General features: G+C 52.1%; 2 protein-coding genes and 1 long non-coding RNA gene across 4 annotated transcripts in view; all 3 read left to right on the top strand.

Annotated features, from left to right (window-relative positions):
• ESAM (endothelial cell adhesion molecule) overlaps positions 1-3,880 on the top strand; it is a 10,180-nt gene extending 6,300 nt beyond the window's left edge. Inside the window, exons 3-7 of one of the 2 annotated variants that reach the window (XM_012001677.1) lie at positions 440-641; positions 822-977; positions 2,246-2,368; positions 2,668-2,794; positions 3,047-3,880. In XM_012001677.1, coding sequence (XP_011857067.1) covers positions 440-641; positions 822-977; positions 2,246-2,368; positions 2,668-2,794; positions 3,047-3,362 — 924 coding nt within the window. In that variant the 3' untranslated portion in view covers positions 3,363-3,880. The remainder of the gene's footprint in view (positions 1-439; positions 642-821; positions 978-2,245; positions 2,369-2,667; positions 2,795-3,046) is intronic. The other variant, XM_012001678.1, reaches the window with a different exon arrangement.
• Positions 3,881-4,769: 889 nt separating this feature from the next.
• Positions 4,770-9,455, top strand: VSIG2 (V-set and immunoglobulin domain containing 2). The gene is made up of 7 exons (XM_012001680.1): positions 4,770-4,950; positions 5,449-5,606; positions 6,118-6,325; positions 7,155-7,313; positions 8,186-8,305; positions 8,411-8,555; positions 9,258-9,455. Exons 1-7 carry the CDS (start codon positions 4,878-4,880, stop codon positions 9,388-9,390), a joined length of 996 nt encoding a protein of 331 aa, XP_011857070.1. The 5' UTR covers positions 4,770-4,877; the 3' UTR covers positions 9,391-9,455.
• A 250-nt stretch (positions 9,456-9,705) lies between these two features.
• LOC105554996 overlaps positions 9,706-9,822 on the top strand; it is a 753-nt gene continuing 636 nt past the window's right edge. The window contains exon 1 of the long non-coding RNA XR_001008413.1: positions 9,706-9,814. This is a non-coding gene — a long non-coding RNA (uncharacterized LOC105554996). The remainder of the gene's footprint in view (positions 9,815-9,822) is intronic.

Here is a 9,822-nt window from a genome sequence, read left to right as displayed (position 1 = left end):
TCACAGGCATGAGCCAATGTGCCCAGCCTCATTTGATACTTTTAAAATATATTTTTCATATTTTTTTTCTCGAAGAGGTCTCCCCTCATTGTGTAAGTTTCAGGTCTTACAAACCTGGATCCACCCCAGCAGTCTGAGTTGCATGCATACATACCTCCTATTTACATTGTCCCTCCTTCCACTATTATGTCACCTTTCTAAACACCGCAATTGGGAGATGAGACAATGTACGGGAACCAAGAACTGTTCTGGTGAAGAGGACCCGGGGCAGTGAGAGGGGCTAGGGACAAAAGGTGAATGGGGAGCTGGTTCAGGTTAGAAGAATGGGTGCATGTGAGGGGCATGTGGAGAATGCCAGTTGGGGGAGGGAGATTGGCTGAGCCTGTAGGCACAGTATACACATGTAGTAATGGTAGGGATGTATTATGCCCCACACCAGGTGTTGTCCTACATCAATGGGGTCACAACAAGCAAACCTGGAGTATCCTTGGTCTACTCCATGCCCTCCCGGAACCTGTCCCTGCGACTGGAGGGTCTCCAGGAGAAAGACTCTGGCCCCTACAGCTGTTCCGTGAATGTGCAAGACAAAAACGGCCAAGCTAGCGGCCATAGCATCAAAACCTTAGAACTCAATGTGCTGGGTGAGTGAGAAGCACAGACTTCCGGACCCCTCCCCACCCACACTGGGAGGCCTGATGAGTCTCTCTCCTAAAGGGCGAGAGTTGGAGGAGGGACAAATGAAGTGACAGAAGGGTGCAGGGCAGAGGGAGAGGATCTGTGGGTCTCCTGGTTGTGGTTTTAATCTGTCTCCCCCTGCCCAGTCCCTCCAGCTCCTCCATCCTGCCGTCTCCAGGGTGTGCCCCGTGTGGGGGCCAACGTGACCCTGAGTTGCCAGTCTCCAAGGAGTAAGCCCGCTGTCCAATACCAGTGGGATCGGCAGCTCCCATCCTTCCAGACTTTCTTTGCACCAGTGTTAGGTGAGGACACTTCTGGAAACAGCCGAGACTGTGGCTGGGGAAGGGGAAAGATGGGAGGTCCCACAGGGACTGGGGTGAAAAGGGGAGCCAATGCTGACAAGCACCGGGGAGGAGGAGGAGGGTGTGGGGAGGATGGGGGCAGAGAAAGGTGCCCTGCCTGCCAGGGCAGGTATTGTGTTAGGTGCGTTCACTGTGTATACTGTCAAGAAAGGGGCTCTATAGCTGGAGTCTCTGTGTTCAAATTCCAGCTCTTCTAGTGACTAGCAGTGTGACTCAGTGCCTTCATTCCCAAATTTGTAAAATGCGGATTTTACACGCATCAGCTTGAACTCATATAACTCACCAGTTATAAAAAAGTATTTTAGGGATAACTGAAAGATTTTTAATATGAAGTATTCGATGATTTTAGATAGTTATTTTATTAATTTCCTAGGCATGGCAATGCTATTGTGGTTCTATGGGACAGCGTACTTCTTTTTTGGAGATTTATGCTGAAGTGTTTACTTTAAAATGTCTAAGTAAAAGAAAGAAATCAAATAAATATGGCAAAAAGTTAGCAACTGTTGGATCTAGGTTGTGGAAATATGGATTTTCATTTTGCCTCTGTTTCTACTTTTCACGTGACCATTTTTATAACAGTAGCTTTTTCTTTTTTAAAAATAATCTTTATTACCTCACAAGTTTGTTGGGAAATTGTGGTAAGTGCATACACATAAAGAATCTAGAGTAGTCTTTGGCACAGGGTAAGCAGCCAATAAACATTCACTGTTATAATGATTAGTTCATATTGTCCTTTCAACACCATTAGGTAGGTCATATTGTCCCCATTTTACAGATGAAGAGATGGAGACCCTCAGATATCAACTACCTTGCTTAAAGTCAGTCACACGGCCTGTTCTGGAACCCATGTTTACCAGTTCCTACCCCAGTGTTCTCTCTCTCTCATCACGCTGTCTTGCCGAAATAAAAGTAAAATCGTGTTTTGGTTGCTCTTTGCATCACTTTCTCTGCGGCCTCCTGTCGGATATCCACTGGGGGCTCTGACTGAGGAGTGGGAATGGAGGTTATTGCGCTAGCCAGTCTGCAGCTAGGAGCCGAGCCCAGCTGTCACACCTCTCCCCCAGTCAGGGAATAGACAAGCCATGACTCCCAGAGGGTCAAAGGGGACATTCCAGAGGAGGGAAAATATATATATATATATATATATATTTTTTTTTTTTTTAATGAGAAAGAGGGTCCCTGGACTGATGGCTAAATTGTGTCCACAGATGTCATCCGTGGGTCTTTAAGTCTCACGAACCTTTCCTCTTCCATGGCTGGAGTCTATGTCTGCAAGGCCCACAATGAGGTGGGCACTGCCCAGTGTAATGTGACCCTGGAAGTGAGCACAGGTCAGTGAGGGGTAAGTGTGGTTAAGAAGAGTGGTCAGTGGTGGGGGAGGGGTTGCAAGTGGGGAGGAGGCCTGTCTCCTGAGGCCTCTCATTGTAACAGGGCATGGAGCTTGCCCTGATCAAATGTTTGTACAAATGGTTGGTCAGTGACCAGTCATTTCCTGCTCAACAGCCACCCCTCTCCTTGACAGGGAAAAAGAGGGAATGTGTATGGTGGCAGAAGGGGTAGGGGGAGTGGGATTGGAGGGGGTGGGAACCCCTCAGCTGGGTGTCCCCCTCTAACACGATGCCTTTTCCAGGGCCTGGAGCTGCGGTGGTTGCTGGAGCTGTTGTGGGTACCCTGGTTGGACTGGGGTTGCTGGCTGGGCTGGTCCTTTTGTGCCACCGCCGGGGCAAGGCCCTGGAGGAGCCAGCCAATGATATCAAGTAAGTGTCCCTGGTCTCTGCTGCAGTGGGGGCTCTCCCTGCTCTCCTCACAGAGTCTGGGAATTCAGGCCCCTCTCATCTATTGGAATGGGGTCAGTGGCTGAAACATCATTCCTATGGGCAGATTTTAAGGGAGAGGGAAAGGAGTATTGAAGTGTGCAGGGAGAGGTGGCATATAAGACCAAGCATGTAGAAACGCTCTCCTCCTTCCCCCTCCCACTTCTGACCTCTTGTTATTTCTTTGATGACTAGGGAGGATGCCATTGCTCCCCGGACCCTGCCCTGGCCCAAGAGCTCAGACACAATCTCCAAGAATGGGACCCTTTCCTCTGTCACCTCCGCACGAGCCCTCCGGCCACCCCACGGCCCTCCCAGACCTGGTGCATTGACCCCCACGCCCAGTCTCTCCAGCCAGGCCCTGCCCTCACCAAGACTGCCCACAACAGACGGTGCCAACCCTCAACCAATATCTCCCATCCCTGGTGGAGTTTCTTCCTCTGGCTTGAGCCGCATGGGTGCTGTGCCTGTGATGGTGCCTGCCCAGAGTCAAGCTGGCTCTCTGGTGTGATGACCCCGCCACTCATTGGCTAAAGGATTTGGGGTCTCTCTTTCCTATAGGGGTCACCTCTAGCACAGAGGCCTGAGTCATGGGAGAGTAATCACACTCCAGACCCTTAGTACTCTGCCCCCACCTCTCTTTACTGTGGGAAAACTGTCTCAGTAAGACCTAAGTGTCCAGGAGACAGAAGAAGAGGAAGTGGATCTGGAATTGGGAGGAGCCTCCACCCACCCCTGACTCCTCCCTGTGAAGCCAGCTGCTGAAATTAACTACTCACCAAGAGTGAGTGGCAGAGACTTCCAGTTACTGAGTCTCCCAGGCCCCCTTGATCTGTACCCCACCCCTATCTAACACCACCCTTTGCTCCCACTCCAGCTCCCTGTATTGATATAACCTGTCAGGCTGGCTTGGTTAGGTTTTACTGGGGCAGAGGATAGGGAATGTATTTTTAAAACTAACATGAAATATGTGTTGTTTTCATTTGCAAATTTCAATAAAGACACATAATGTATGTATGGGATAAGAAACAAGTTGCCTTTTCAAACTAAGAATTCTAGAAATTAAGCTTCAGGAGCACGCAAAGTGGACCCCTTCCCAAGCTGTGTACCCAGGAGGGCTTCTCCCCACAGGCTCAGAGCAGCTCTTCTAGTGTTTAGAAGGGTCCTTGTTTGTCACGTGGAGAAGAGGAGACTCTGAGCTACTCTGAACAGCAGAGGGATGAAGCTGGTAGCTTTCTGCTGGAGCTTGAGTGCTCCCAGCTACGGGGTTCCTGTACCTCATCTGCATCCTCTTCAGGGACAGGGGAGAGGAAGCTCAGGAGGGCTCCTCTCCCACACCACGGAATTCTTAACAAAAACACTTCTTGTCCATCTGGAAGAGATCTCTGTTGTTACTGAGGGAGAGCTGGGCATAGTATGGGGTGCAGGTCTGTGCCCAAATTCTGCCATGTTTTTTCCTGCCAAGGGTGGGGTCTCTTTTAGGTCACAGTTTCTCTGCCCCTAAAATGGAGTGGCTGTGGAAACGGAGAGGTGCTCATTTCCACCCAGACTCCTACCTCAGTAAGTGGTGAAATGAAAAGCGCTGTGGACAGAAAGGGTCTGCGGCCTGGGGCTCACACTGATAGTGAGGCTCCGAGGTGGGGACCCCACTTGCCAGCTCTGGGGTAGCAGGACACCTTCCAAAGTCAGCTTTCCTCCCGGAGCTCCAGTGCTGAGCCCCTCTCTGCAGAAGGCCCACACCAAGCCCAGCCCTTTTCCCAAGGCCTGATAGCTTCAGACTTTGGGGAGAAGGGGAAGGAAGGAGGGAGCAGGAATAGAGAGATTGGAGAATTGGGGCTGGAGGAGAGGAGGGAGGCCCACTTTTTTTTTTTTTTTTTTAACCTGCGGTGCCGGCCTCTCCCCTGTTTGCTCTGAGATACCAGTCTCGCTCCTGCCCAGCCCGGGCGGCTACCCTTGGGTGCTCCCTTCCCTCCCCGACACCCAGACCGACCTTGATCGCCCACCTGGCAGGAGCAGGACAGGACGGATGGACGCGGCCATGGCCGAGCTCCCGGGGCCCTTTCTCTGCGGGGCCCTGCTAGGCTTGCTGTGCCTGAGTGGTGAGGAGGCGCCAGGCAGGACCACGGCGAGAACTGGGGGGCATAGGCCTGGCTTCCCGGGCTCCTTGGGACCCACTCTGTCCCCGCCAGGCCAGATGAGGCTGCCGTGGGCCTCAGGGGCCCTAAGGCGCCTGGGGTGAGGCCGGGGAGGGGGTGTCGAAGGCCCGGAGTGGGGAGGAGAGAGGCCCCCAGGCCGGCGGGCGAGTTCGGCCTCTCCGCCCGCACAGGCCTGAACCACCCCACCGCAGGGTTACTGTTTTCCTTTCTCTGCTAAACACACACACCGTCTTACCGGGCCCGGTTCCGGCTCTTTTACCCACAAAGACCCGGCCCCTCCCGGAAACCTCAGGTTTTGGGAAGGGAGGGGTTGGATTGAGGGGAGAGCGTTGTGCTCTGGGGAGGGAGCCCCCAGCTTCCAATGTAGATGCCCGGGGGTGGGCCCGACCCTCCAGATCACTGGAATTTGGGTTCCTACCTCCCTCTGGTCCCCGGCCCCAGGGCTGGCCGTGGAGGTGAAGGTACCAACGGAGCCGCTGAGCACGCCCCTGGGGAAGACAGCCGAGCTGACTTGCACCTACAGCACGTCGGTGGGAGACAGCTTCGCCCTGGAGTGGAGCTTTGTGCAGCCTGGGAAGCCCATCTCTGAGTCCCATCCAGTGAGCTATGAGCAACTGCATGAAGCTGGGTTGGCCTGGAGGGACAGGAGCCCAGGAAGAGGGCATGGGGTAGGGAGCGGGCGTTTGGGGATCAGTATGCTTCGATGAAAAGGTAAGTGAGCTCTCCCAAGATCTTTTCAGAGCTGCAGTCTGCCTGACCCTATATCTTCCTTTCGTCTCCCATAGATCCTTTTTCCAACTCCCCTGCCTTAGTGTATCCATTGACACTAAGGTGTTGTGACTGATACCAAGATAATATGCTGCCTCTTCTGTCTCTCTCTTAGAGAGATGGGGGGGAGAGAGAGATAGAGAAAGAGAGAGACCAATGGATCAGGTTCATTTAGCACCTAAAAGGGGGTGGTGTTTGGGAACAGAGAGACCTTTGAGGTTCCAGCTACAGGGTGTCAGCTCCCTGGCTGATGTAAGTCAGGGGCCTCTTATACCCACTTTGGTGAGGAAGGACTGTAGAGTTGATGCTAGGCACATATGTGTGTCTTCTGCCTCTCCCCAGATCCTGTACTTCACCAATGGCCAACTATATCCAACTGGTTCTAAGTCAAAGCGGGTCAGCCTGCTTCAGAACCCCCCCACAGTGGGGGTGGCCACACTGAAACTGACTGACGTCCACCCATCAGATACAGGAACCTACCTCTGCCAAGTCAACAACCCACCAGATTTCTACACCAATGGGTTGGGGCTAATCAACCTTACTGTGCTGGGTAAGGCAGGCTGGGGAGCCATGAGCCACATACTCTTTCACATACTTGGGGGGGTTTGCACTGGTCCTGCTAAATCTCCAGTTTCTGACTTTTGACCCCAGCACACAACTGCACTGGGGGCCCCAAGCGAAAATACTCTCTCTTCAAGTCTTCTAATCCAGATGGTCATACTCCAACTCCACCCTCCACTGAGAGCATCTCCTCCATCAGAGCCTAATAACAGAGGGTGGGAGAGAAAGCCCTTCCCATACGTGGGGATCTGAGTCTGCTCCCAGAAGCTCCATCATGGGGGAGCCTCTCATTGGGAGTTGGATTCTGTCCCTCCCAAGGTCAGTGGCAGAGAAGGGGCGTGGCCATCAAAGGAACAAGGGCCGATATTACTGAGCAGCAACTTTGTGCTCAGAGCTTCTGTCTCAACCCAAACTAGAGCCTGTTCAGAGATGAGCAACCACAAAAACTATCAAAGAGGCTGGCAGTGTTTAGATGGAAAAGAGAAGGCCTAGGATGGGTGTATGACTGCTGGATTCAACTATCTGAAGGGCTGTCATGTGGAGGAGAGATTTTAATTTCTCTTTGTGGGCCCAAAGGGCAGGAACTGAAACCAATGGGTGGATATTATGTTAACACACATTTTGGCTCAACATGAGGAAGAGTTTTCTCTAACAATCAGAATTTCCAATAGTGGAAATCTCTCAGTTCCTGGGGATGCAGTGGTGTGTGGACACAAGAGGACCACTGTTTGATAGGGGTATTGAAGTAGAGAATGTAGCACCTAATGAAGTTGGGAGTGGGGTTGGAGGATTGCTGAGGAACTTTCTGTTTTTTGCAGTTCCCCCCAGTAATCCCTTATGCAGTCAGAGTGGACAAACCTCTGTGGGAGGCTCTACTGCACTGAGATGCAGCTCTTCCGAGGGGGCTCCTAAGCCAGTGTACAACTGGGTGCGTCTTGGATCTTTTCCTACACCTTCTCCTGGCAGCATGGTTCAAGGTAAGGGCCCAGGGCATCAGGAAGAGGGGACTGGAGACCTGGGCAAATCTGCCTCTTCCTTGGCTTCCTGTATTATCCCCTCCTGCCTGTCTTCCTGCACAGTGTGTGGCTGGGTGATCCTGGGAGTATTTCTCAGGCTGAATATGTTACTGATATCCTGGAAGAAAGTAGAGGGCAGGGAGCATTCTCTTGATGCCCACCCATCTGCCTTGGGGAGATTTCTTTCAGGTTTCCTAAGGGTCATGGATCACTTCCAAACTTCCTAGAGAGGAAACTGAGGCAGAGTAGCACAGACTGTCTTGAATCTTTTAACCAGTATCTTTGGAGGAGCCTTAGTTTCTCAGCTTCCTCTTCCTGGATTCAGTTGTTCTCTCCAGCCCCAGCAAACTCCTTTATCAATCCAGAAATGAATGAGCCACCCCCAGATCACCTCCTGGTATGTGCTTTGCCTTCTCAGGCAAAGGTAAACAGTTTAGAAAAGCATTTGTGTCCACTTAGAGCCACCCTACAGGATGCAGTTTCTAGCAATCAAGCCTTTTACCCCAAACCAGGAACCTGACATCAGCTAGGAAGCACCCCACCCTGACTCCATGGCCAGTTTCTGAATCCTTCATGAGTGTACAGTCCTCCTCCTCCCAAAAAGGCAGCTATGTAGGGTGGAAAGAACAGGTAAGTTGTAGCAGCTTTGGAATTCCTCTCTGGGTCTCCTCAGATACACTACTTCCTTTTTCTGAACTGGTTTCCCCACCAATAAAAAAAAAATTAGTTCCTCCCTGACAGGATTGTTGTAAGGATGACATGAAATGTGCTGTCCTCATAGAGGTGCTCACTGAGTTGAATGGGCGGCAGAACACTTCCTCTTCATCCTCTAGATGAGGTGTCTGGCCAGCTCATTCTCACCAACCTCTCCCTGACCTCCTCGGGCACCTACCGCTGTGTGGCCACCAACCAGATGGGCAGTGCATCCTGTGAGCTGACCCTCTCTGTGACCGGTAGGGATGCTGGGTGGAGGCCAGGCCAGCAGCCTTGTGTTGGGGAAGCTGTCGGCTGGTGGGCCGAGGAAAGCCTGCAACTCTGAAGGTCCTGTATCTCCTTAGAACCCTCCGAAGGCCGAGTGGCCGGAGCTCTGATTGGGGTGCTCCTGGTCGTGCTGTTGCTGTCAGTTGCTGCGTTCTGTCTGATCAGGTTCCACAAAGAGAGGGGGAAGAAGCCCAAGGAGACATATGGGGGTAGTGACCTTCGGTGAGCAGGAGGGCTGGGGGATGGTGCAAGGAGGGAGGAAGAGGCTTGGGTTAAAAGCAGGTGCCTGCAGTCCTCAAACTCCAACATCATTCAGTGTGTTTAGGGGTAGGAGGTATTGTTCAGCCCTGGGATTTGCTGGTGGCAGCAGTATAACCTGTGTATTTGAGGGTGCAGGCAAGCAGTACAGGGTGGAGTGGCTGGTAAAAGCTGTGGCAGGGAAGCTCAGTTTGCAGGACTGCCCTGCCCCTCCTCATATTTAACAAAGTTTACTTTTCTGTTCTGAACCACCTGGGAGTAGTAGTGGCTTGTAGATGCTGGGAGCTGGATTTGTCCTGAGCAGTCAGCTGAGTTCAGTTCTTCTGTGGAGGAAATCAGGAAAGGGGAGGAGAAGCTGCCTCTGTCATCCACTTTAGTTGCCAGTCAGGGTCTAGGATAGAGATCAGAGCAATATTTCTCCAGGTGGAGTCCTCAGATTACCCGGACAGAAATCACCGGGAACTAGTTATACATTCAGATTCAGGCCACTCCTAGCCTTCCTAGAGTTGTGTGTCAGGGAGTGATGAGGCCCAGAAACTTCATTTTGACCAAAGTTCCGCAGATTATTCTCAAGCACAGTGAAATTTAAAAGTCCCCAGGTTAGAGGATGGCCCTCCTCTGCAGGAGGCTTCTACTGTTCACTAAGAACTTGCCTATACCCATCAGGGAGGATGCCATGGCTCCTGGGATCTCTGAGCACACTTCTATGAGGGCTGATTCTAGCAAGGGGTTCCTGGAAAGACCCTCGTCTGCCAGCACCGTGACAACCACCAAGTCCAAGCTCCCTATGATTGTGTGACTTCTCCCAATCCCTGGGAGGGCGGTGAGGGGGAATATCAATAATTAAAGTCTATGGGTACCATACTGTCTCCTTCTTTCTGCTGGTATGGCGAATTCCTCCAGGCGGCAAGAGTATTAACAGTAAGAGAAGGAATGGGCTTGAAGTCCGAGAAAAGGTAGGCAGGAAGTTTGGTTGGGTCAAAGGGGTAGGTTTCAACCTAGGTGCCTCTCCACTTCAACCCACCAGCTCCCGATTTTTGGTTTGGCCCAAGGAGACTTGTTCAAGTTCCAAGCGGGGGCCTTGTGCACCCAAACTCCCTCCCCCGGCACCCTCTGAACACTTGGACATTCCTCTTTATTGTTCACATTCCAACCCAGCACAGTCACATGCACACACGGAGATTAAAAACCTTTCGGCCACAGCCCCAGGAGCCCGGCGGGGGGTTGGGGG

Source organism: Mandrillus leucophaeus, unplaced genomic scaffold (assembly GCF_000951045.1).
Source record: "Mandrillus leucophaeus isolate KB7577 unplaced genomic scaffold, Mleu.le_1.0 Scaffold669, whole genome shotgun sequence".
Classification (NCBI taxonomy): domain Eukaryota; kingdom Metazoa; phylum Chordata; class Mammalia; order Primates; family Cercopithecidae; genus Mandrillus; species Mandrillus leucophaeus.
Note: the sequence above shows the minus strand (reverse complement) of the source record. Positions and strands in the feature narration are given on the sequence as shown.

Coding starts and splice junctions, on each gene's coding strand:
- VSIG2 (XM_012001680.1), top strand. CDS start 4,878: ATGGACGCGGCCATGGCCGAGCTCCCGGGGCCCTTTCTCTGCGGGGCC. Junction 6,326..7,154: donor AATCAACCTTACTGTGCTGG/GTAAGGCAGGCT, acceptor TGTTTTTTGCAG/TTCCCCCCAGTAATCCCTTA. Junction 8,556..9,257: donor TATGGGGGTAGTGACCTTCG/GTGAGCAGGAGG, acceptor TATACCCATCAG/GGAGGATGCCATGGCTCCTG.